This window comes from Columba livia, chromosome 19 (genome assembly GCF_036013475.1).
Source record: "Columba livia isolate bColLiv1 breed racing homer chromosome 19, bColLiv1.pat.W.v2, whole genome shotgun sequence".
Classification (NCBI taxonomy): domain Eukaryota; kingdom Metazoa; phylum Chordata; class Aves; order Columbiformes; family Columbidae; genus Columba; species Columba livia.
In genome coordinates, this window is record NC_088620.1 from 5901789 (window position 1) to 5927755 (window position 25967).

Genomic DNA, 25967 nt, shown 5'->3' on the forward strand with positions numbered 1-25967 from the left:
CAAGGCCTCCGCCGCCACCTCCCGCCGTTGCCAGGCAACCCGGCGCGGCCGGAAGGGCGGGGCGGCACTTCCGGCGCGGCCCGTGCGCGCCTTCCCCTCCCGCCCGCCACCGCCAAGATGGCGGCGCCCGTGTCGCTGCAGGTGGAGTTCGGGTGAGCGCGGGCGGCGGCGGGGCCTGGGGGCCGCAGCGGGGGCCGGGGACCCGGGCGGAGGGCAGGGCCGGGCGGAGTGAGGCGGCCGAGGGCCTGACGCGGAGCGGCTGTTGGGCGCGGCCTGCGGGGCCGCCAAGAGCCGAGCCGGGCCCGGGGTGTCCCCAGTCCCGGGGCTTCGGGGCCGCGGGCCGGGCTGGAGGCTGCAGTCGCCCCCGGGGAGCCGGCCCGGGGTGTCGGGCACCGCCAGGGCGGTTTCCCGCAGCGCTGCGGTGCGGCCCGGGCCCGTTCGGTGCTGCCCCGGGAGCGGCGCTGGGGCCGCCGCCTGCCCGGCCCTTCCCGCCGGGGCGGCCTCGCGTCACGTCGGTGTGAGCGGCGGGCCGGGTCCTTCCCTGCTCCCCTCTTAGCCTTCGTTTTTTTTAATTATTAAAATTATTCATAAAACTCTCCCACTCGTTTTTCGGCTTCTTTTTCCATGCAGATATAAATGCGTGTGGTTTGATGTGCGTGGTCACACGCTCTCACTTTGCTTTGTGTTCCGGTTACTGCAGGTCAGTGTGAAGGAGCCAGGTTCTCCTTTGTAGCGCTTTGGTCTCCAGGTCTCCGTGGCCGTGGTATCTAAATTGCCAACGAGCTGCTGCTGGGGAGTTTGCAGTAGAAGCCTGTGCATATTTGTGGAAATACTTGTGTTATTTCGTTAATGCCTCCTTTTAACAGAAGCTAAAAGGCTACTGTTTGTTTGCTTTTTCCCACCCTTTCACAAACACAGAAATGCCATAATCCTTTAAATACCCTTCTCCGTAAGAATCCTTTCCTCAGTCTTTCCCACTTCCAGCTGCAGTAACTCTCCTAATTTTCCCAGAAGAGTGAGATGCATTTTTGCTTCCCTTGGAAATGCATAAATGAGCTCTCTATGTACAAATCACAGCTGAGTTCCCCACAGCTAGCGCATTACAGAAGGACCTTATCTTGCAATCTACATTTCCCACTGTAACAAAGCGTGACCTTGTTTTCATTGCATAAAAAAATGTTTTTCATATAATTGCTGTGACTTGTTCTCTTGCGTGGATCTCAGCTCATGTTAATAATTGCCGCTTCAATTTTCAGATAACTATTTTTTGTGAGCTGGTGGAAGAACACCAACAGAGTGCTCTTTAGGAGAGTTGCTGCATATAAGTAATGCTGCCGAGGGCACAACAAGGGTTCTGTTGTGCTCTTCCATCGCAGAGCCAAGAAAACCTAGTGTGGCATTTTTAGATATTGAATTTAAAGGAACTTAGTAACGTCTGGATGTATCTTTGTTGATATTTAGGTGAGGTTTGTTTATTTTAAATAATTCTCTTTGTTGTGTTGCTTTCCAGGGAATGTGAGGCACCAAAAAATGTCCAGAGATTGACTTCATAAGAATTTTTTTCTAAAGTAATCTACATTTAAGTTGGCAGAGCATTTTGCCACAATTAAATGCCCCGTGAAAACAGATTGGTCATTTTTCTACCTCAGTTGCATATCAAGCAAGTTGAGGTTTTTAAGAGTTTCCTAATGGTTAAAACTTTGGCCACGCTCTTCAGCTTAGAGTCAGGAGCTCACGCTTTCTGCTTCTGCATCCCGTATCTTGAAGTAGCACCTGTTTTTCTTATCCATGTCCCTACTCACGTGCTAAAGTTTTATAATATTACAAGACTGCATTTGGCCAACAGGAAAACTGATTTATGTTTGTAAAGCTCAAGATTCTCACAGTTGTTCCTTTTCCAGAAAAGGGCCTAGGTAGGTGAGGAGCTTGCTGAGGCTTGTAAGTTGCAATTACAAAAATGAATATGTATTTTTTTAAGAGCCTAAGGAGATTAGGTGCCTGGACCCAGTTTAAATCCCATTTTTTTCAGCTGTGAGGACGAGCCTCTGCATGTTTTGCTCACACTTGATCTCTTGCGCTTGGAGAGGCCATCACTTGGTTATCTGTGGCTTGTGCCCCAGTACATTCTGAATATCAGAAGAGGGACGTTCATCAGGTTGTTCAGTGGAGGATGATAGAGTATTTATTTATTTACTTGTCACCATTGTCCCTTGCTTTGGTTGCTTCTTGCAGTCAGGTCCCTCCCAAGAGGGAAACTGTGGTGATCAGACCAAGAGAGGGTTGCCAGGCCCTGGGGTCTGCTGGCTCGGCGACTGACTTGCCGTGTAACCTCACGCCAGTCATTTCCTCACTCTGTTCACATGTGGCAACGAGAGGAATATTTACTCCAGAAGGATGCTACGATTTGTCACGTTTTGCGAAACGCCTCGAGGCTTCTGGCTAACAGGTGTTAGGGGCGAGCGAGGCTGGAGGTAACGTGGCGGCTGCGATATCGGTTGGATTGGAGCTAAGGGAGAGGGAAGGCGTGAGGCTGGAGGCTCCGCGGTGGTTTGTAGGCACGTTGGGATGGAGCCATTGTCCATTCTGTCGTGACGCTGCCTGGCACCGTGGGGTTCTGGCCCGCGACGGAGCCTCCTGTGTGCGCTGGCGATGGGAGGTGGCAACTTCCCCATGAACTTGTGGTTTGCAATAGGAAAAACAAAGAGAATCCTGTGCTAAATATAGTCTGTGTCATTTGTTTTCTCTGTTGTGGCATCTATGTAAATTGCCTCTTTTGTCCTGTCTTCCTTTTGACAATAAAGCAAAATCTCAGTGCTTCATTGTTTTCATTTCAGAGGTGGCGCAGAATTCTTGTTCGATGGTGTCAAAAAGCATCAGGTGACTTTGCCCTGTCAGCCGGAGCCTTGTGAGTATCAGAACCTGTTGGATAACTCGAAAGAACGAAACAAAGCTGGTTTGTACAGCAGTTTCATTAGTTGGCAACAAGGATCAATGTATTTTAAAAGCATTTTCAGACACGCTTTGGATCAGATAGCTTGGCAAATGATGGTTTGTCTTCAAAGTAAATACCAAGCAGAAAGTCTGAACATCTTTCCTGTCCTCTGAGCACTTGTGTGTCTCTCCTCCTGGGCAGACAGCAGCCTCTGAATGTTTCCAGCAAGTCTACTTTTGTCTTGCTTAATACTTGAACCCACCAATAACCTTCTCTCTCCTTTGCATTTTCTTGGCTGTTCTGAGGTTTCCAAAAGGTGTATGTATGTGTAGTGTATAGTGTATGTGTAGTGTATAGATATGCAGGGGTGTGTATAGCAATGCAACAGAAATGTATCTTATCTATTCATTTGACTTTCAAGTATATGTAATCATTTTATATTAACTATGCAGTTGAAATGGCAAAGCTAATGCTTGAGCGGGATGCTGGACATCCTCCCTATAGCCTTTCCCGCAATATAAAATAGGATTCTATAAAGCTAAAGGCTTGAGTGTCCCAGTGACAAACAGTCATAGTCTCTGGTTTGACATTTGAAATATTGCTGCTGAGCAGTGCTGTACTAACTCTTGTGTTTCTCCTTATCTGTGTGCGTACTTCAGTTCCAGTGTAATTTTGCCACAGGTATGTTTTGGGTTCTTCCAGCTAGATAGCAATGCCGTATGCTGTTTGAGAGTGGGATTATAAACCGAAGTAATACAAAGCATCAGGGAACGTTAACAGTTAATATCTCATGAGTGGCTGATGCCATAATCTGTGTGCTGTGAACATTCAGGCCTGAAATCTTTTTGCCCTACCTGGAAGTAATTAGACATTGGTAGAAGCGCTTTTGGTGCTTGGACGTAAGTATGTGTAATTCAGATATAGTAGGAGCACTGGAATAGTTGTCTTGCTCACAAGAGAGATCAGCATTAAATTCCAGTACTGTTGAAGCACTTAAGATCCTTAAATGGAAAGTAGTAAAGAAGCGCACAACCACTAATTTATTTGGTGTGTAAACTTGGGGGCTAAAGTATCATTTTCTTCAGTGTCCTGTATATTTAAAATACCCACCTCATTGGTGATGCTCAAACCATGATCAGATGCTGAAAAAAGGGATTATTACATGAGGTGTTTATTTCTGCCAGGGGAAGCGGGGGATTAATATCAAAGAATGATTCTTCTAGCCCGGTGGTTGTCAGCGGTGCAGCTGTCTGTGGCCTGATCCATTCCCACTTGCTTACCTTACCCACATCACTCAATACTCTGGAGAAAGATCTCTAGTATGAACACTGCTTGAAGACCTACACTTCTAACCCCATTTTAACTGATTTCATTAGCTGTCAAGCTTATTTTTGGCCATTTTGGCCTCTCTTACCTACTCTTCCTTTCTTTCTAGGTTATTTTTGTCTTTGTCCTCCTTTTTGTGGAGCAGCTGCTTCTCTCCAGGACATCTGGTTCAGCTATGTTTTAATTGTTTAGGCATTTATATATATATCCTAGAGGTGAGGGGCAGCGGAAAATTATATGAAGAAGTACCTACAAATATTTACGTGAATAAAACAAGCTGTGCTCCATCATTGACAAGGGCAGCGTTCTCTGAATGACAATGTTTGAACAAATTATTATGTGGTCATTTCCTTTTTCCTGATAACAGGCACTAGGTAGAAAGTAGGTGGGTTCCAGATCCATTTAACTTTATCAAGAATGGGCTTCTCGAGGGATTAGGAAAGGCAGGCGGAGGAAAACTGCAAATGGGACAAGAGCAAGCCACGAGGGATACAGCTGTGTGGCAGGACCTATTTTTATTATCCAAGGGGATTTTTGTATCCTAACATCAATAAAAGAGCAGTTCTTTATTCCCGAAGAGGAGCTGTCTTAGCCTGTATGTTGAAGTCGCTGCCAAGTGAAAGAGGTGCGATGTATCTGTGTGGGCAGACGGGTTTACATCAGCCTCACTCCGTGCAGAACTGTGTAATCTTTTAGATCTGTTGCGGAAAGAAGACCTCAGGTTAAACAAGAGTCTCATCCCAAATTACTGGCTATTTTGATGATCTCATTGATAATGCTGTTAGAGGGTCTAAAGGCATTAATGTCCTGTTGACTTATCTGCATAAAAACAGTTTGTGTGGGAGAAAGCAGCTGCGGGAATAACGATATTTGTCACATGGATAGAGGATTAAGTTGGCAGGGAAATCAACTTTATTTTCAAGCATCTAAGAGGCTATTAGAGACAATGGAGCATAAAAGAGAGAAACCCTAAATTAAAAACTGAAAATGTATTTGGCAGCCTCCTCCTGAAACAAGCCACAGTAATTTAACCAAGTGCTTCAGTAATCAAATAGATCATTGTATGACTGCTCGGCAAGCGACGCTGGAGCTGCTTCCTCCATCTCACTGGGCCTCACAGTGGTGGGTTTGTCTATGGCCAAGCGAATTGCATGGGCGCTGTTGGAAGGGTGGGAAGTCACCGGCATTGTTTAACCCTTGTAGTTGTCTCAGGTTTAGCTCAGCAGCGTCACACTGATGAAGAGTGATTTCACATCCCCTCTGCTGTGCAATCCGCTGCGTGTTGTACGCAGAGATTTGGGCTGTTTGTAAAGGCCTGCGAATTCCAGCCTCTCCTGTGGTTTCAGTGCTGGGACTTGTGTTTTTGGAGGAGCAGTGACCGGTTTCAGCAGTGATTGCTCAGACCTTCTGGGGTAATCAAGAATTCACAGTGTCTTTTGACACTTACCAGTCTGGAAGGATAGATTTTTTGATCAGTGTGTTTTGGTAATTGTTTGTGGTTTCCCTTTACCCAACCCCAGAGAAAAAGCCTGTTGCTAATCAGATTTTTTTTTAATTAAAATAATCTGCCAAGTGCTTCTTCTGTTAAATCCCCATAGAGAAGACCATGGTCTGCTCCTCGAGAGCCTGACTTTCCAGGGCCCTTGTTCGGCACAGCATGGAGGGCTGATGGGGAATTGGGAGCATTTGATCCCTGGGGATCTCAAGAGATCAGACCTGTGTTACAGGCAGAGTAGCTTAAAAAATACAGCAAGGCATGTGTTCAGAGTTGACTGGGGTGCTGTGCCAGAGCAATGTGTAAAAACGAGTGGCAGTTGGCACCAGTTGTCTGTAAATGCCCAGTGCTATTGCTGGATAGTGTGTTGTAGTTATTAATATTCTGGAGTGGTTTTATTACTCTGTTTATTATTCCTAACATTTTTAAACTTGCTTCAAAGAAGGAATAAAATTATATTTGGTAATGCAGGAACTTATTAGAAAAATGATTAAAAAACCTCACAGCTCTGTTGAATTTTGCGCAGTCAAATCCTTTTAACCACTGTGTACGGTACTGGCGGGTCTCAAAGGACCTCAGGATTATTCCCCTGCTTGTGCATCTCTCTTAGGCGGGTAATTACGTGTTTGCTGGCAAGGAAAGGGGACTCGGAGGGCTACCCAGGGTGGGACCTCAGGCTGGACTAGCTCAGCCCCGCATCCCGGCTGCTCTGCCCAGCGATCGCTGCGAGCAGCCGCGTTTGCAGGGCTGGGAGCCCAGCGTGATGCTGCGATGCCGCAACCGAGCGGTCCCTGCCACAATTTGCGGGGCTCGGTGCAGCAGCTGCGTGCACAGCTTCGTGTTGCCGTCCCAGCGAGGCCACGCATCGCTTCTGCGCAAGGAACGGGTCCTTTGGAGGGAGCGGACAAACAAATGTGTGTCCTTACAGGAGCGGTCCCAGCGCTTTTCCGGGAGGCTGCAAAGCTGTGTTGCCAGATCAACTCATCCCAACTCATTGTGAAAGGAGCTTCCCAGGCACCAAGGACTCTCTTGTGTGTGACCAAATCCCTGGGCTAACAAAGCCCGGCTCTTCCACCCTCCTTCCCAGCCACTGTATCGCAACGCGGACACCTAGCAGGATAACCTCTCCGTGCCAGCCCCCCCGCCCTGCTCTCTCTTTTCTCCCGGTGGGATTTCCAGTGCTGACAGCCCTGTTCAGAGGGTGGCAGCGGAGCAGGGCTGGGGAGGAGGATCCGGGCCCTTTAAACCGCTTAGCATGCGGTTCACACGGCTCCGGGCCAGCTGTTCCTTTCTCCTCCTGCCCTCACTCGCAGGAGTTGTTTGCTGAGCTCAGAGCTCCTGTGCAAAATTGCTTTTCAAAAGAGCCACTTTCTGCTTAATTAAACAATGAGCCGCCGTCCCTCTGCACATCTGTAAAGCTCCCTCTGCAGCCCCTTTATCCCACAAACTGCTCCATTCTTACCTCCATTCACTTGTAAATCTTACCCCCCCTCTCCTCCACCCTGATCATCTCACTGGCCCTTTCTTTTCCCCTTTCAAGTAAGACTGAGGGGCTTGGAGTATCTGTGGGGGTGGCTGGGTTGGGTGGGCAGGAATCGGTTTAATGGTGCTTGCTGGATATGAAAGTCTAATACAGTGAAGATCTGAGCCCAAAAGTGAGAGGCGAGGGCTAGACTCTGCACCATTCTGTGCTTAGAGGAATAAAATCATGGCAGTTCCTGAGCTGAGACACTGAATCACCCAGCAGCCGCAGGGGCCACCAGCCAGGCTGCGAGGGTGGGCAAGGAGGTGACTTCAAGGCGCTTTCTGATCCAGCTGGCAGTGCCAGGGAGAGCCCAGCCCAGGGGATTCCCTTGGCGGCTGCCTGCAGGCAATGCCAGGCTGCGGGGAATCCCTCTGTGATGGCAGGAGCAGCCACCTTCCTCTCCATCAGCTCCCTGTAGCCTCTTGTGACAGTGAGAAGGGTTTGTGACAGTGAGAAGGGTTTCCTTTCTAACCCTCGGTGTGTGCACGCACACACAAACCCCAGAAGCTGGGAAAATAGGAGAGAGGGGAAATTTCAGTTTGATGGGTTTGGGCTGAGCTTTAGGCCCGCAGTTAGTAATGCATTTTCTGAATTGTCTTCCTGAACAGCTTAAAAAAAAAAATTAAACCAGCAACATTCAAGGTTAAGCAGGATAAATGAATGGAAAAGTGATGAGGTGGGATATCTCCTTTATCACTGGGAAGGACAGATTATAGCCAGGGTGACGCAATATTGTCTAGCGTAGATTGATGGGGAGGGATGAAGAAATGGGAGTTTGGTGCATTAACAGAAGATTCCTGACTGCAAAAACTGTTAGACCATGGCACAGTCTCCTTGGGGTTTGGTAGCAGGTCTACATTGTTCAGGCATCTTGAAAACAGAGCGGACAAGGCTCAGGATGGTCCCTCACTGGGGGAGAAAATCACATAACCCGTTAACGAGGTGTTATTTTTCATGTCTGTGATTCCCAGTCTGGCACTTCACTGCCGCTGTGATGGTCTTTGAGGCTCTCTTGGTTCCTTCCTTTGACAATTTCGAACGAGAGGCGAGACCCTGGGCCAGCACTAGTGATCTGTGATCCTAATTAAAAGAGACAGTTTGGTGCACTGGCATTTATTTGGGAGCCTAAAGTGACAATAGTGTTGGGTGTAACGGGATTAGATGCTCTGACTTTGGAAGTGAGTAGGGATTAGGTTTACCCTGAGGATCAGCTTGGAGCTGCTGTTTTTGTCATGAGAGCTGATGAATCTGGAGCCTTGCTACTGGTTAACGAGTGGGACTGGAGATCCCTTGAACTTATGTTCTCCTGCCAGCATGTGGAAGATCCCGGGCAGCTCCTCTCCAGTTCACCAGTGTTGTGATTAAAATCACAGGGCTGAGAATTGCTGGGTGATGGCTGGGAAATGAGTCTTTGCTGCTAACAGGAGATCTCTGAAAGACCCCTGTGATCCCTTCCATGTGTGGCAACACAAGAACATGGAGAAGAGCTTTGCTCTTCTAGCTCAGAAGTGAGAATAAGATGTCATAACACAATTAAAAATTACAGAAGCCAAGACCTTGATGTTCATTTGCAGCAGATGAGAGCAACGACTGGGATTCTCTTATGTCTGGCTGTAGTTACCCCCTGGTTTTTTCCCTAGTGCTTAAATCACTGCCCACTCCAGCGCGTGGCGGGATTGGTTTGTGCGCCTGTCAGAGAAAATGGATTTTGCTCTTGCTGCAGAATTTTGCCTCGCTGCTCGCTCTGCGTAGCACCGAACCTGTTTGCCTGTGACTCCATTTATATCAGCTATTCCAGGTCTTCTTCTGCAGTTTATGGCACACCATCGGCTACTTCAGTGAATGATTTGCATATCAGATGGGAGGCTGGAGGAGTCTGCGGGATCCCTTAGGTCAGGTTTTGTAACAAGCTCTTTTAGAGAGCAGGTTCCTGGAGGGCCATCAGTTCCAAAACCAGAGAGGAAAGCAGATTCCTGGAGGGACGGCAGGTATCAGGAGCCGGCCTGTTTTAAAAACAAGCTGCTTAAGTGTGGAAAAGGGGGATACAAATTGTCTTTCCATACATTTCCATGCAGGCAGGGGGAATAATGGCAGCGGAGCGGCATGGAAGGGGCTTTGTCATGGTTACAGGCCAGTGGCTGAGAATGTGGGTGGAGCGATGGTCGTCCAGAGTTAGTGACCTCAGCAAATTGGAGCTCAGCCATGGTCAGTATGATAAATGATCTTATTCTGGGTCAAAGAAATGGTGCCCCACAGGGAGGGATCCGCAAGGCGGCCCGGGAAAGCGCTGTGCTCTCGCAGCACTGACCCCTTAGTGACCAGTGCTGCATATATCTTATTTATTACAGACCAGAAGGGAATTTTCCATGGTTCAGCCTTTATCAGGTTCCCCTATTTCCCTGAAATAAGCTCCCAGTTCTGCAGCCAAGGCGAGAATATGGGTGTAATTCCCCACTCTGGGTGCCCTTCGAGGCACTGTCTGCTTTGTGGTGTTTGTATGTGGATTTAAGGGCAGGGGACACAGAGGTGTCTGGTCATTGTGTGTGTGAATCTGCCAGCACCTGTGCGGTTCCCTGGGAGCATGAGTTGTGTGTCTGTGTCAACTGGTATTACAACTGTGCAAAATCCTTCTGCGTTTCTGCACATTTATTACATCAGTTTGCTTCAAGATCCTTCTAGCACAACACCCAGCTTGGTGGTTTTTATTTGAGGCACCCGGTTTCTCTCTGCACACAGCGAGTGTCCTCTTTGCTGAGTTATCACTGATGAATCTGTCAGGCTCAGGAGGTTTTATTGAGCTGGGAAAGATCTATGGATTCCAGCCCTGGTTTTGAGGGTGCTAATGAACCCAGGCTCTTGTTCCAAGCAGTGCTAAAATGTAGTCTTAGGTGCATTTGTCTTGCAGAGGAAGCTCGGCGGATTCTCCATCAAGGAGCGGTTGGGGTAACGCAGAAGATGGGGCTTTGGCGGAGACTCCGGAGGCCCGAGCAGCCTGTGCGGTTCCGCCTGCCACAACCAGGGCTGTTTGTGATGCAGCTGGGCTGAAAACCAGCCGGCGCTGCTGGGTTTTTGTGTGCACACTCACTGCAGTTTCTGCATCCTGTCCGCTTGCGTGACAAGCCAATGACTTTGTCTCACGGCGAGCACACGCTTCACTTTCCTGAGCTGTGTGTTTCGCTGGGCGATTTGTTTTATGCATGTATTGTGGATTTGAGCTCCCATCTGTGCACTTGAACTAAGCAGTTTTCTCAAACATTTGTCGTTTTTCGGGTTTTTTTTTAATTAACTTGAGATTATTTTTCCTGAGAATTTGGAGAGGTTCGATGTACTGTTAGCACAGGCAACAGAAGCTGTCTCTGTATACAAATGAGACAGGGATTTCCTACCAGGTGCTCCAGTCCCTCCTTTGCAGTTTGAAAATATTTCGGCTTCTTTGGCTGGTTCGCTCCGGCTTCTCCGCCGATGCTGCCGATGGTGAGCACAGTTAACGATAACGAGAGCAGATTTCTTGGTGTGGATATTTGTGTGCCATGAATGAAACGGAGTAAGCTAGCAAAAGGACTTCATTGAGACTGTGCAGCAAGAATAAAAACATATAATTACTGGGATGAGCTGGACTGGAGTTGGTGACATGGGAGCAAGGTTGTGTTGTCTCAGCTCTCACCTGAACTTCACCCCTGGGCCAAACACACGGTGGCTTTTGCAGCCAAATGGCAGCTCGTGTGGCACAACCGCGCCCCTGCAAACAGCAAACGCCTCTGTTCTGTGATGGGGACCAGCTTGGGAACCGACACGAGTCTAAAATCGCTGCATCGTTGTGACGGTTTAACTAGTCAGTGGATGTGGTGCTTGACCAGGCGGAGATTTTTTCCCCTCTTTATATGTTATTTGTAGAGGAACCTGCTGTTTGCATTGCAAATCCTCAGCCTGGGGAGCTGGAAACCTGTTAGACCCATGGCACAGTATCAGAAATAAAATGTCTTAGGAATGCTTCATCTCAACAGCAAGAGATAAGCAGTTGTGCTATAATTTACCTCTTATTATTTCCATCATGATAACACCCAGAGTCCTGTGCTGTTGATCAAAACTGCAGTTTGAGGCACTGAGCTGCAAGATGGCTTCTGCCCACACCGCTCGCAATGGCAGTAATCTTGTTCCTTTTCAATATCTTGCTTGTGGGAGATGGTTTTGGTGTGGCTCTGGTCATTTTTCATCCTTTATAATTGATTTGTTCTAGTAATATTGGTGCACAGAATCGAGAGACGTGAAGGTGGGGGAAAAAATTCGATGCTGAGAAAGCAGCTGAAAATATAACGTCTTAAGGTTGGCTGTGGAGAAGGGGTCTTAATTCTCATTGCCGTTTGGAGCGGGGAAGCTCCAGGCGTGCACAGGGGTATCAGGTTTTTTCCTGCTGTCTAAATTCTTCAGTATGTGTGTACGTGACTTCTGGGGAGGAGTAAATGAGTGTAGGCTCAGGTGGGGCTGAAAATAACATTTATTATGGAAGGAGTAGGGCTGAGGGAGCCTTCCAGCTCAGCCTCAAATAAATCAGCCCCCTCGCCCCTTCGTCCAGGCTGCTTCTAGGTAGCTGTCTTTTATCCAGCTGGTGTTTCTGTTTAAATGATCTCTCCGGAAAGGTCCCAGAGGAGAGGGCTGCTTATTCCACGCAAGGAGAATGGTCTGTGGCACAGCTCATTGTTGTGTGCCCTGCCGCGAGTGCATAAATATGAAACAGCTCGCGGGCGTTGCTGTGGCGGGGCTGGTGTCCCCTTTGTGCCCCCCCCTCCTTCTCCTGGAGGCTCCTCTCCATCTTTCCTCCTCGCCGGCTTTCGGTTCTTGGTGATGGAGCCGCTCGGGTGTGAGATCCTGAGGGCTTTACGTTGCAGCAGCATTTTCCAGGGGAAGGCGAGTATAGTTAATTCTTGTTCTGGCAGCTGACCAACCAACATGGTATATGTGTATGTGTGTATATATATATAAAAATATATATATATACACCTTCTGAGCGGTGCTTGCCATCCCCAGTGCACATTGCTAGAAAATCAGCAGAAAATGCTCTATTTTTTGCTCTTAACTATGTATAGTTACAAGGGAGTGGTGGCTCAGCCCCAGGCAGGTGGTCCAGCTCACCGGGCAGTTTTAAGGCACAAAGCGGCTCTTTTTGCCCTGATCAAAGTGATCTGGTGCTCAAAGACAGCGATACCTGTCGTACCCCGGGCACCCCCGCAGTGGTACCGGTGTGTGTCACCCAGAGGCACCAATGCCCTGGGAAGGCAGCGGGGGAACAGAGCGAATCTCAGAGCATCCCCCTCCCCCTGTCCCTGGAAGAGGTCCCCATCTGCTGCAGATGGACGTGTCCCCATCGCCTCGTTGATGTGCACCTGCCTGCGCCAGGGCTGTTCATCCTTGGTGTGACAGAAGCGATGCGGGTCACGTTATTCAGAAGCACCACAGCTCTGCTCTGGGGAGCATCCGCCATCCCATAAAATCCTGGGGTAAGGCAAGGGCTGAGTCAAGCCACTACACGCACATTTATTTTTGATGGCTGTGAAGCAAGTGCATGGGGAGTTGGCTCAGAAAGGCACGTGTGGAAAGGTTCCCTGTGACTGTGGCGAGGTTACCGCACGTGAGACAGACATGGAAACCCATCCTGCTCGTGCCATGAGTGGGGCTCCGGCTCTCACTGCTGGGTTTGTGCCTTCAAAAAGCTGCTTCATTCCTCAAAACCAAACAAAACTCGTTTGGGGCTTTCAAAGGGCTGTTTAAAGGAGCCCCAGGAGAATAACTGATTGTGGATTCAGAGTGATGAAGTGGTTTGTGGAACGGTGAAATATAGAGGCAAATGCAGGAGAACTCCACATTGCAGTTTGTCGGCTTCTCTAAACCCTGTAACGGATTCTTTCCCCCCTCTGTTGCTTCTTACCTCTCCAATAGGAAATTAACTGATGCTATCACTAAAGAAATTGTTTTTGCCGCACAAAGTAAAATTGATACTATAAAAACCCGCCAGCAGTGTCTCCTCCTCCTTTTACATGAAGACAAATCCTTCCTGTCACCTACTGAAATGGAAAGATAAAGGCTGAGCTTTAATAAAGAAGCTGTAAGCACAGAGTGCAGAGGGAGGGAGCAGCACGGGGAACGCGCGTGGCAGCAGGTGTCCAAAATACGGCTACGGTGGCCGGTGCCTGCGTGTGTGTTTAATGTGCGGTTGTGTACACATTTGTACCCCAGAACTCGTGTCTGCCAGAGTTCGTGCTGGTTTTGGTACCGATAGCATCTACCTTTACTCCTTTCAGGTTCTTAGGCTTGCTTGTTTGGACTCTTAAAATCTGATTTGACACTCACAGTGTTAAACATCAATTTGTTAAATGATAACGGAATGTACATGACGTGGGATGTGAACATGGATGGTCTCCTGCTGGCATGAGCTGCGTTTGTTCTTTGTGGGATGTGTTTTCTGTGGGAAACCTCTTCTGCCAGAGGGTGGGTTTGGGGCAGAGCTGCCTGCTCAGTGCTGCCAAGGGACAGTCCTGCTCCTTTGGTGGAGGTTTGCGGCTCTCCCCATCCATCCCCCATGTTCCTTGGCTCTTTTGTGGGTAAACAATCACTTTGCCGTGGCGTCAGCCAGTTTGTAAACTGCTGTCCTTTCTCCTTTCAGGGGATATCAGAAACCTGCTAAAGTGGATCAAACAGAATCTATTGAAAGAACGACCAGAATTATTTATGCAAGGGGAGTCTGTGTAAGTACAGCTGTTGTGAATCCTCCTTGTGTTTCTCTGCTGGGATATGTTTTTCCTGTTGCAAGAAGCAAGTTATTGACCATAAAAATATGGGATTTGCTAAAGTGGTGATGGGGGGTGTCCTGCACTACACCTCACCCTGTCCCACAGAGAGCGTGTCTGTCTTTTGCACCCTCACCCCGAATCTTTAAAAACTTAAACCTTGCATGTGAGGTAGGGCCACGTGTACTTTCTGTCCATTGTCACCTGGAGCAGTGCAGCTCCTGTATCCTCAGTTCCAGGAGTTTTAGCAGGTCTGCCCGTTCCCTGCTGACATCGCTGGAACTGAAGCAGTCACTCGGAGAAACGCCAACAAATATTTCTTCTGGGAAATGTATTTTTATTGTCAAAATGGGGCCAACCTCATGGAGCAGGGGGGGAAAATAAAAAAGGCCAAGAGAAATGGAGCAGAGTGAGCTGTGCAAGCCATCCCTGGCTGCGGGGCGGCGCTGGGGGTGTTTAACATTCGTCACGGATCTTTGTGAGCTGAAGCGTGTGCCAGGTCCCCTGGTAACAGGAGAGACGATTGCAGGACACTGAAGATCAAAGAGGGGGAATCCCTGTGCCTGTAATCAGGGGCTCAGAGTGGATCCCAGGCGTTTACCGCCCTGGGTAGGGGCACTGGAATAGCTTTCCCTACCTTCTCATTGAGCTCTCAGCGCTTGACTCTAGCGCGTGGGTTTTAATTACCTGTCTTTTCTACATCATACGGAAATGTAGTCATCTCATGTCGTCATCTCGGAGCATCCTCAGGAATGGTGCATTTTGATTCAAATGAGCTTTGGGATTGCTCCTGCTTCCCCTTTATTCGATCTAGAAAGGGCACAGACTGTACCTGTTTCCACCTCCATGCCAGGATGTCTTTTTCTCTTTGGCTTTACAGGCAGGCAGCTTGTGATCTGTGCTGTAACATCCCTTGTTCTTAACTATTTGTGAAGCTTTTTAGCAGCCCCGTATCCTAATTATTTCTCTCTGTTCTGCAGGAGGCCAGGAATTTTGGTGCTCATCAACGACGCAGACTGGGAACTAATGGTCTGTACTCCTTCAGTTTCACTTTCTTTGTTGAAAATATGCTCTGTCTGTTCTGTGGTTGCTCTCAGAGAAGCTCTTTCTGATTCTTGCCCCAGAGCGAAGCATCTTGTGTTTGAGGGGGAAGGGGCAGGCTGGGATCTCTCTCCCTGCCTTGTGCTGTGGCTGTTCAGTAGCCTGGAGCCTTTCTCTAACCTGCTGAGTCTCAGCAGCCAGCCAGCTCTGAAGAGAGATCCCCTGGATTCCCTCGCCTCCGGCAATGGGCTTCGCACCTCCGGCTGTCTCACAGGTCTCCCCCATGCATGGGGTGACAACTTAGTGGGGACCAAGCAGCTTCTCTGTCCCAGGGAGACCCCTGTGCTGGGGTGCAGGGGAATGCAGCCCCGGGGAGATTTCTGCCCAAACAGGCAACTGGTAAATATCTTCCCTTTTCAGCCCACAGTTGCTCTCAGACAACAAACGGCCCCAAACTATTTTCCTGCCTCAGGCAACCACCTGCTCTGGCAAAACCCTGGTCCAGAAAGCAGTGTGGGAAATGAGCATCAGCTCCGTGTCTGATCTCTCACCTTCGCTTCCATCAGGATGAAAACATTAGTCTGTCCCCTTCTGCTCTCCCTAACACTCACCATCTTTTTATGAGCAGTTTTCTCTTTGCAGTTAGTATTTGGAAATGACATTTAAACCATTTTTCTTTTTTTTTCTTGGCCTGCAGGGTGAGCTGGATTATAAACTCCAGGACCAGGATAATGTGCTTTTCATCTCAACGTTACACGGCGGGTGAACTCCTGGAAAAACAAGAGGATGTAAATCCAAACCCCTGCACAAAAAACTCAGACAAAAACCTAAACCCACCCAAACCTCTCCTGAACTGCCTGTGCCTGATCTCTGCATCTTCCCACTGCGTTCACTTGTTACTAGCCATCCAAATAAAGCCCTGCCAGCACACGGCCTGCTGTCCACCACAAAAGCATCCTTCTTTTGGCCCTCATTTCACCTCTCCTGCCTGCGCTTCGAGGTACCCTAATGAACAGAGAGCACCTGCAGCATGTGGAGCTTTGTTTTTCCGTGACGGGAGGAACAGGGCGGCTGAACCTCGAGGAAGATGGTGTGTCTTTGTAGGGAGTAAGGTGCTCTGGGGGAACTGGGGCAAGGCTGGGGTTCCCAAGGCTGGGATTCTTTTAACACAGTTCTTGGTGTTGGTACAGTCTCTGCACCAGCCACAGGAATGATCAGGGAAGGGTGAGACATGAAGTGCAAGGAAACAAAAGGCGGCTTTACTAGTTTTTCTCTGAGGTGGCAGACATTACAGCTTCAGAGCCCTCTGTAGCAGTTTTCCATTTGCCATTGTATTTATTTATGGGAAATAGGAGAGAAATAGGCTTTTTTGGTTTTGTTTTTCTGATGCCTTATGCCTCTTTCATACCTCAGCTGAGGCAGCGTGAAGGACTAGCCCACGAACCATCTCAATTTATAACCATTTAGTTCAAGGGGAAACAAAGCCGTGCCCAGCCTGAGACAGCACAGAGTGATAAGGGCAGCAAATTATCTTTCTGTCACCGTGACGGACAGAATTGATCAGCCTGCGTTGCGTTCTGTGCAGGTGGGGAGCTGCGTTGCTGCAGCCTGGCCAGGGAAGGGCTGGGGCAGGAGATGCGCGGTTAAGCAGAGAGCAGGGAGAAAGAGTCAGTGGCTTTTAACTTTTCCATCAGTGGAGGGGGAGGCTTCTTATTGCGCACCCTGAGGAAGTCCTGTGAGCGCAGCGGAAGTGGGTGTGCGCGTCTCTGCTAGGGCATGGGCGCTATTCGCTTTCCAGAAGTTTCCTCGGACAGATGGACCGGCCTGCCTGGCAGCCGGGAGGTGACAGAGCAGAGGGAAGGGGTCAGAGAGGACAGCGTTGGTGCCAACAGGTCTGAAACTCCACAAGCTTCTAGGAGCATCCGACCAGGATTGTCTGTCCTGTGCTCCCCCCACCTTGCTCACCTGCGTTTCGGCACGGCTCCGGCGGCACGTGGTGGTCCCAGCGGCAGCACCGCAGCCCGAGCAGCGGCTCTCCCGGGGCAGAGGGCTTGCTGGCGCCATAAATTCTGTTGGTGCGTCTCGGAGCCGATCTGCTCTCGCATTCTCGCCCTGTCCGCAGCCTGCGGGAGCTGCCGAGGAGGAGCTGGGGAGCGGTGAGCTGTGCACCAGCCCCTGCTCGGGCGGCCTGGCCTGACACCCCCAGAGCTCCGTCCAAGGAGCCTTTCCCGTCCTGCGCCTGGCAGAGGAGTTACTCTGTCTGATGCGGACAGAGTGCCAACGAGTAATTCCCCTGTCTGACTTCTCCGGTGACTCCTCTCTCACGTTTACCCCACCACAACCTGCGTAACTAAAAGCGCCCACAGACTACAATGCCGCTGCATCAGAGGAACCCTGACTTCCGAGCACGCTGCTGGTAACGAACCGATATTCAGCCTTTTCCAAATCCAGCTGCTGCGACTCGAGTCCAGCTTGTGCCGTTTGTAAATGACACGGATGGGCCAACAGCTCTTCTCTGTCTGGAGTTCACGGCCATAAGTTTTGCTGGGCTGGGGGAGCGGGGGGGGGATTCCAGGTGATGATAGGAGCTGGCTAAAAAACAACAAACCTGCGTGGTATGCAGCTTGGAATGGACTTAAACCCAAGTGGGAAAAGGCAGGTTCATCTTCATCGCTGCTGCCTGCCCGGCCTCTGCTGCATTTTTGCCTTAGGCTGGGCTTGTCTGTTCTTATCCCCCCCAGCTGTTTGCTCACGGTAGGATGAGTTCCTTCCCTGGGAGGTGTTACTCCCCTCGCTAGCCCAGGTAGACCCAGATGACTCCGCTCCTGCTGTAGTAAAAGCTGCCAATCATTGCTAAAAAAATCTAGAAATGGGAAGATGAGGGAAGCCAGGGGAGGGGATAAGAGGGGTTCAGCAAAATCCTGTAACAACAACAAAACCAACACCAACAACAAAAAGTTTCTGAAATAAAAGCCTTTTAAAACATTCTCTGCCTCAAGCTCTCGGTGAAATTTTGCTCAGATCTTATAATGCTTCCCTCCTCCTCACGGCTTTCCTTGGCAGCCCCTGCCGAGCCTCGTCTTGTACAGGCATAAAGCCTCTCTGTTCCGAGCCTTCCTCCCGGCCCTGGCTCCGCGGGGCTGCTCCAAGCCCTCAGCTCCGCTCCCACCGAGTCCCCTCCAAGCGCCGGAGCGGCGGTGAGACCGACCCCGCAGCCCTCGGCCGGAGGAGCCCGCGGTTGGGCCGCTCTCCGCCGAGCCTGCCTGGTGCCCGAGCGGCGGGGACGGTTCCCGGCTCGGCGGAGACCCGGAGCGGCCTCCATGCGCCCGGGGCGAACCGGGAGCCGCGGCAGGTGGAGGATGAGGGCGTCCCGGCCGGCGGGGACCTCGGCCCCCGGTGCACAGGGATCCCGGTCGTGCTCCAGGCCCGGGCGCACGCCGAAATAAATTCAACGAAATTAAAAAGCAATTTAAAAATAAATAAATACATACCAGCAGGATAAACCGGGATGGAGCCGAAAGGCCGGGGCGCCAGCCCGCCGCGCTCGGCTCCCGCCCCGGCGAAGCGCCGGAGACTCCGGCTCGGCCCCTCCATCCCTGCCCGTCCCGGTGAGGACCCGGCCGATATTTGACGCATTATTTGACCCCCCCCGGCAGCGCTGAGCGGTGCGGAGCACCCGCCGCTATTTATTTAGTTTCCTTGAAATCCCCTCTGAGGTTCCCCGGGCCGTTACCTCGCCGTGCCCGAAGAAGGTCCGTCCTTCTTCCTCCGCCCCAAAGCACCTTCCTGGAGCCCAGCCGGAGGAGCTGAAATCTCTGCTACAGATGTCCAGACACAATTCTTGGTTCGTACGGCTCCATCGCACAAGAATTGCGTTTGGACAATCAGGAGCGGAGATTCCCGTCCCGGGCTCGCGGGATCTTCCAGGGGGAATCGGGCTGGAGCCTGGAAAACAAGGATACACGGGGGGCACCGAGCCGGCTCCCCTCCGCCCGCTCCCCGGCCCTGCGGAGCCGCTTCTCCGGCCGCAATAAGTTTCTAGAGCAGCCGCGGCGCTTCGCATCCCCGTTTCGATTTAATCGCACCGCGAGGGGTTTGATTTTATCAACTCGTTTCCTACACCTCCGAAAAAAAATAAATAAAATGTAGCCCTTATTAAAATAAAATAAAATAAAAGAGAGTGGGGGAAAAAAAATCAGGCGAAATAGAAAGGAAACCAAAAAAAAAAAAAAAGAAAAAGAAAAAAAGCCAGAAAACGAAAACCGGCGTTCCAGCCGCGGCGGAGCAGCCCCGGCGGAGCGGGGGTTCTGTGCGGCGGGGCCGCGGGGCTCGGTGCCCCCGGCAGCCCCGGGGGCTCGGCGGGGGTGATGCCGTGGGGATGCGGGCGCAGACCCCCAGCCCCGCGCTGCGGCCGCCGCTCCTGCCTCGGAGAATTAACCAATTCCAAGCGAATCGCCCTCAAAATTCGGGCACTTTGAAAAATCGCCGAAATTTATAAACGCCCAACGGAGAGGGGAAAAATATTGATGATAATAAAAAATAAAAGAAAAAGAGGAAAAATCCAGGCTTCTCCCCCAGTCCCTTCTCACCGACCGGCTCCCACGAAGTTGGGAACAAATCCCCCCTCTCCAGCCAGGGAAAATCCCGACCCGCTGCCGGCGCTTCCCCCCGCCGGTGCCGGTGGCCGATCGGGTCCCCCCGGGGGAGGGTTCAGGGCGGGCGAGCGGCGGACCCCCGGCTGCCCGAGCCGCCCTCCGCCCCGGCGGCCCGCTGGGCTCCGAGTTTCCACGGGGCGCGGAAAGTGCGTCCCGCGGGGGCGGAGCGGGCGGCCCCCGCGGCTCGGCGGGGCACAACGGCGGGGTTACCGCTGCACCTGCCGCCGGGCCGGAGCCCAGCCGAGCCAAGCCGGCTCTGCCCCTCTTCGTCCACGCCGTATCCACCCGGGAGGGTCCCAAATCCGCCCGGGAGGGATGCGCACACCGGGGCTCTGCGGGCTGCGCCGGGGCCGGGCAGGGCTTTTAGTTGAACGGCACAACAATAAATGTGTTGCAGAGCCGGCGAGAAAAGAATGGGGATGACCTTCAATTGGTACTGGATTTGAATAACACCACGGGGTGATAAATGCCCATTGTGTTTTAGGAGTAATGAATCTCCACTGTCTCTATAGCACAGAAACAGCAGCTGCAACCTGGAGCCAGCCATCTCTTAAAGACACAGCTCCCAAACCCCAGCCCCCGGCCCGCTACGGCCCGGCCCGGAGCCCCCGCACCCGCCTGGTCGCGGTGCTCGGGGCCCGGGGTGAGCCCTGGCTCGGGGTCTCGGTGCCCGGTCCCGGGGACGTCCGGGCTTGGCCCCACTCGGGGTTGTGGGGATCCCCCACAAGCCGCTGGGCAGGCCTGGGGCTGGGGTCCCCTCCCACCCCCCGGTCCCCCTTTGGGGATCCCCCCCATGTCCTGCTGCCGCGGGGGTGGCACTGCAGGGATCCCCCGTGGGGTACGAGGTCACCTGCACCCCACCCCGGCCCCCCACGACAGGGAAAGAGCTGGGAATAAATAATACTCATTGTTTTCCCCTAATGAATATTACCGACTTGCAGGGCCGGCAGCTGCGGGCTCCGGCCGGGGGAGCGGGTGGATCGCCTGCCTCTGCCCACCCGGGGACCCCCCAGCCCCGGCTGCCGGGGGTCCCCGCAGTCGTGGGGAAGAGCGTGGGGCTGGCCCCTGCCTTCAGCCCATTGCTGCCTGTCGCCCCAGTGACACCCACTGGGGTCCCTGAGCAGAACCAGGGGGAGACTGGTGGGGGTGTGCAGGGGCTGGGGACTGTCCCCGGGGGGGGTCCCTGCACCTCCTCACCTCCCCCCGTGTCCTCGCATGGGGTCCAGCCATGTGGGGAGAGGGATCGGGTCATGTTGGGTGAGAAACTCCTGCGGTCTCAATGATGCTCGGAGCAGCCCAGCCCTGGGGAGCTGCTCAGTGACCCCGATCCCTGTCCTCAGCCTGCAGCAACGTCCCCTACCCGCGGCAGGGCCAGGCCTGGGGCAGGGGACAGCCCAAGGCAGGGGTTAGGCCAGAGCTCTGAGCAGGAACCAACGGAGCAGGGATCTGTGACCAAGGGCTGCTCATCCACGGGGGCTCATTCTTGGCCTCAGAAGGTTTTGCACACCCGCAAAGGCACAAACGTGTCCCAGGGCTTGGGGACAGCCATGTCCCTGCAGCCCACACCCCACGGCCGGGCCAGGGGGATGCCCAGCTCGTGCCATGGTCACACGCCTCCCCACACCTCCCTGCCAGCTCTGAGAGCAATAAACCCATTGCTAGGAGTGTGAAAATCAAAAGAAAGGCATCATTAAATAAAAGAGCATCAGCAGGAGCCGAAGGCCCCCGCGCTGAAGCCATCGCCAGGGACCCGGCGGCTCCTGGGGAAGCGGGAGCCATCGCGGGAAACCCCCGTGGCTGCAGCGCTCCCGGGTGCTCCCGCATTGTTTCAGCCCTGGACCTGCCAGCCTTTCAACTTGCTTTAATTCCTGATGCTCCCACACACACACTTTCGTGGTTCTTCTTTTTTCAAAGTCTCTTTCCCAAATCTTGGCCAAGTTAATGAAGTTATGTGATCCTATAAATGTTAATTGTCTAAACTTCTTCTCTTCTCTCCCCCACCTTTTTTTTTTTTTTTTAATCTCTCTTCTCCTTGCTGCTTTCTGCTCCACTTGTAATAAAGAAAATATCTTGGCTGGTCTTAGCCAGTTGCTTGGCAACCTCAATAGAAAAAAAGAGAACAGAATGTAACCAATCCCGAGACAACCGAAAGATTTTGGTGACATGTGACCTCTCCAAAAAGGGCAGCCTTAAACTGTCCCTTCTGTCCTTTGCTCCTGACCATTAGGGTCTCTTGCCCTCCCCCCCCCGGCTCCTTACACCAATAAATATGGATTAGTGAAATACTTTTTCCCACACTGATGAAAAGCCGGGATTGATCTTTCCACCTCCTTTATGTACCAACCTGACAAGTTTCTAAACAAAATTAAGAGGGAAGAGGCGAAAGGAGCCATCCCAGGTTGGGCAGCTGGGGACGGATCCTGCCCCACCGTGGGGATGGGGGGGTCCCCAACAGGGTGCTGGCGCCGGCCGTGCTGGGCTGTGGTCTGCTGGGCTGGACCTTCCCTCTGTGTGCTGGGGAGCACAGCACCAGCACGTTAGGAGCTAAAATGATTATTTTCTGACCCAAATGGGGGAAAAAATAAAGCCCCCAGCCCTGCGCTCCCTCGGTGGGCACCCATGTGTCCCAGGGGGACCCGTCCTGCTCCTCAGTGGACGCCCGTGTGTCCTGGGGGGACCCGTCCTGCTCCTTGGTGGGCACCCGTGTGTCCTGGGGGGACCCGTCCTGCTCCTCGGTGGACGCCCGTGTGTCCTGGGGGGACCCGTCCTGCTCCTTGGTGGGCACCCGTGTGTCCTGGGGGGACCCGTCCTGCTCCTCGGTGGACGCCTGTGTGTCCTGGGGGGACCCGTCCTGCTCCTCGGTGGACGCCTGTGTGTCCTGGGGGGACCCGTCCTGCTCCTGGCCGCAGAGCCCCAGCGCTCGTGGGCGGCCGGGGAAGTCGTCTGCAAATTCCATTTCATCCTGGAGAAAAAAAAACAGAACGCAACAAACCACAACATGATGTCACCGGCTTTCTGGTGCATCCCGCCGGCGCCCCTCCACCTGCCGCCGGCCTCCGCTTGGCCGGCCTGGGCACGGCCACCAGCCCCGCCATGGCCACCAGCCCCAGCACGGCCACAAGCCCCGGCTCGGTGGTGGGTGCTCAGCCTCCCGCCCTCTCGCCGCCCCCCCGGCGCTCGGCTTTCCCCGGCTCCCGGCGCGGTGAATGCCTCTTTCAACAGCAGTTCCCCTCTTCCCAAAAAAGCATCACCTTGCCAGCTCCCTTCCTCCCGCCAGCTGCCAGGAAAATAAAAATTAGGGCAAGGAAAGGGAGCAAAAGGAAAACCAATGAACTTATTTCCAGCTTTTCCTTCGGATCGGCCGTCCAGCACCGGGAGAAAAATATTTCTCCTGTAAAAATATCCCCTCTCCATGCAAGCTCCGAGCCCTTCGGCACCGGGACGCTGGCCAGAGACGCGGGCTCAGCTCGGCGGCGGAGGCACTGTAAGTTGAGCGTCTGCTTAAGCAGTTTTCTGGCTTTTTTGGGGGGATTTTAGGCATAGTTGGGGGCTGAGCTCCCCCGGGGATGAAGGAGGAGGGTTGGGGCAGGGGGCAGATGGGAAGGGGGCATTTGGGGGTGCGGGCTGTAAGGTGCCAGCAGGGTGGGCACCGGTGGTGCCTGTGCCGGCGGTGGCGGGTGGTGCTGGGCACGGGCGGCCCCGGGGTGCACAAAGCCCCTTTGAGCAGCACAGAGGAGCTGCTCATCCCTCGCTCAGCCCCAGGACCGGCCCTGGGAGAGGAGAACGGGACCCCAGCCCTGAACACCCAGGGGTGGCTGCTGTGGGGGGAGCTCAGGGCTTTGGGGCTGCGTGTGTCCCCAGGATGGGGTCCCTGGTTCCAGTCTGAGCCCTCACTCATAGGGTCCCCACAGCCCCCCCGGGACAGGTTGGTCCCCAGGCAGCCCCGTGGGTAAGGGGTGATGCAGGGAACTGGGGGTGCCCCAACTGTCCCATGTGGGCATGGGGGACCTGCTCCCTCCTGCTGTGGGTGACAGTGACACCTATGAAGCCACCAGACCCTGGTCTCCAGGGTGGTTGCAGGGAGAGGCTGGGATGGAGAGTCTGGTGGGACCTAGTGAGACCCAGTGGGACTTGGTGGCACCTGATGGGACCCAATGGGACCTGGTGGGACCCAGTGAGACCCAATAGGACCTGGTAACACCCAATGGGATCTGGTGGGCCCTGGCTGCCCTGTGCCGAGGCCGAGTGGCCAGGCACAATACCACAGCCCTGCTCCTGAGCCGCCGCCGAAGCCCCTTTCCCAGCGCTGAGCGCCTTTGTTTCGCCTTTGTGATGGAAAGAGCCCCCCTTCCTAAATCACGGTCCTGACACCCCCATTGTCTCCTTCCCGGGGAGGTTTGAAACTTTCTTCCCCCCACTAGTCCTGAGGTCAGGAATGTGGCCGGTTTCTTTTGGGATGGAGGAGCAGGGCTGGGTGGGGGGCTGCGGGGTCACGCCGGCTCGGCAGGTCAACCCGAAAACAAAACCTTTTGAAATACCTACTCTCCATCACTGCCAACATTGTCCCCTGCCAGCGGGGGCCTGGCACGGCCCCTCGACGTCTCCAGCCCGGCCACTGCCCACCCCAGCGGTCAGCATCTGGGGGGGGACAGAAGGGTATTGTGCTGAAGGGGACAGCTTTGTTTTCGGTCACAGCTGCCCTGGGTTGGGACAGAGACCGACCGCCAGCCCTGCTGGGGAGAGAGAAGGGAGGGGACAGAGGGGACAGGAGCGCATGGGTCAGCACGTTGTAGGGGGGACCCGTGCTGTCAGGGTACCCTCCACTGCCATCCCTCTGGAAGGGCACAGCGCGGGAATGGAGAGCAGGTCCCCATTGTCCCTGGGGTGGAGCCCCCACAGAGTGCACAGCCCCCCGTGCCCAGCAGGGATGGGGCAGCCTGGGTCCAGCATCCTGCCTCAGTTTCCTGTTGTTGTGGGTGGCATCCCTCTGCCTGCTCTCGGAGTTGAGTGGTGTCCAGGATCCTCTCTGACGCCTGGAGCCATGGGACACTGGCTCAGGACACTGCTAGCTCTGACGTCAACAGATATGGTCCATTCTGGGGGGAAAAGGGATCATTTTGTGCTTGAGCTGGCTTTGTCACCTAGGAAGGTCATCACTGCTTGTCACCCTGTGGCAGTGACACAACCCAGCGAGCGCTGGGGCTGGTGGCACATCTCTGCTCCATTTATGGTGGCAGGGATGTCCCTGTCTCCACCAGCCAGGAAGGAGATGCTGCTCCCACCAGCCTCCAGCTCCTCTGGCAGAGCATCTCTTGGGTGGCCCAAAATCCAACCCCGGGTGGCCAAAATCCTCCCCGGGATGGCCAAAATCCCCCTGGATTTTTCCGGATGGGAAGATCCGTTGTTTTTGCTTGCCACAGGAGCAGCCTCCCGAGGAGGAAAGTGGAGCAGCGCACATGGATGTGATGGTTTTAGCAGAGACCTGGAAGGAAAACCCAGCTGGGAGGGGAGAACCGGCCGCCTGAGCTGCAGCTGGAATGGCTCAGGATGAGGGGCTGGCAGGGCAGGCAGTGTGACAGGCTCACGGGTGCTCCCTTGGGTCTGGGGTCCCCACTGAGCAGGCAGCCACAGGGAGGCTGTGTGGGCTACGTGCCTCAGTTTCCCCACCTGTGAAATGGGCTGAGGTTGTGAGGCTGGACAGATTGGGGCAGCGGTCTGGAGGGGACAGTGTCACTCGTGCAGTGTCATGGTGTGGGAGTGGGGACGTCCCTGGCACCCATGGGCACCACTGACCTGGGCAGCTGGCTCGGCCCCGGGATGTTTTTCTCCTTGTGAAATAAGTTTAAAAACAAGTTGTTGGTAGTTGAGGGACTTGTACCAACCCCCCAGCCATGCACATATACACAATCTCTGCATTTATATATACACATATAGCCTTATATATATATATTGCAAGCAAATCTGAGCATTTTAAAGTGAAAAATGTGATGTTTGAGTAAACTGGAGCTTTTCAAAGGCTTTGCTGAAAATCCTAGAGAATGTAAAGGAAGGGGTGGAGAGAGGCAGGAGGTGGCCAAAACCCTCACCCCTGGGTCCAAAAGCAATTTCTTCCTGTAAAAACAACCAAACCAACATACTGATGGAAACGTTGCGCAGTGCTGCTGCCTGCCTGGCACTGCGGGGATGGGAAGGTGCTTTGCCAGGCAGGATG

The 25967-nt window shown here is 53.0% G+C and overlaps 2 protein-coding genes and 1 long non-coding RNA gene across 5 annotated transcripts in view; 2 read left to right on the top strand and 1 right to left on the bottom strand.

Annotated features, from left to right (window-relative positions):
• On the top strand, window positions 1–18086 carry URM1 (ubiquitin related modifier 1). Of its 2 annotated transcripts, none has more exons than XM_065035933.1 (5): window positions 1–152; window positions 2835–2905; window positions 13937–14018; window positions 15041–15089; window positions 15799–18086. In XM_065035933.1, the coding sequence occupies exons 1-5, from the start codon at window positions 118–120 to the stop codon at window positions 15865–15867; spliced, it is 306 nt and encodes a 101-aa protein (XP_064892005.1). In that variant the 5' UTR covers window positions 1–117; the 3' UTR covers window positions 15868–18086. The 2 variants fall into 2 exon arrangements, with proteins under 2 accessions (XP_064892005.1, XP_064892004.1); XM_065035932.1 differs by lacking the exon at window positions 1–152 and adding an exon at window positions 636–700 and having other exon boundaries at window positions 15799–16053.
• Window positions 14377–23143, bottom strand: LOC135575850 (uncharacterized). Of its 2 annotated transcripts, XR_010467198.1 has the most exons (3): window positions 23008–23143; window positions 17067–22718; window positions 14377–15871 (listed from the first exon to the last, which is right to left on the bottom strand). It is a non-coding gene; the product is annotated as an uncharacterized LOC135575850 (long non-coding RNA). The 2 variants fall into 2 exon arrangements; XR_010467199.1 differs by lacking the exon at window positions 23008–23143 and having other exon boundaries at window positions 14377–16929; window positions 17067–17294.
• Window positions 23108–25967, top strand: part of CERCAM (cerebral endothelial cell adhesion molecule) — a 10933-nt gene continuing 8073 nt past the window's right edge. Inside the window, exon 1 of the mRNA XM_065035908.1 lies at window positions 23108–23240. The gene's annotated coding sequence lies outside the window, so the exon portion shown is untranslated. The remainder of the gene's footprint in view (window positions 23241–25967) is intronic.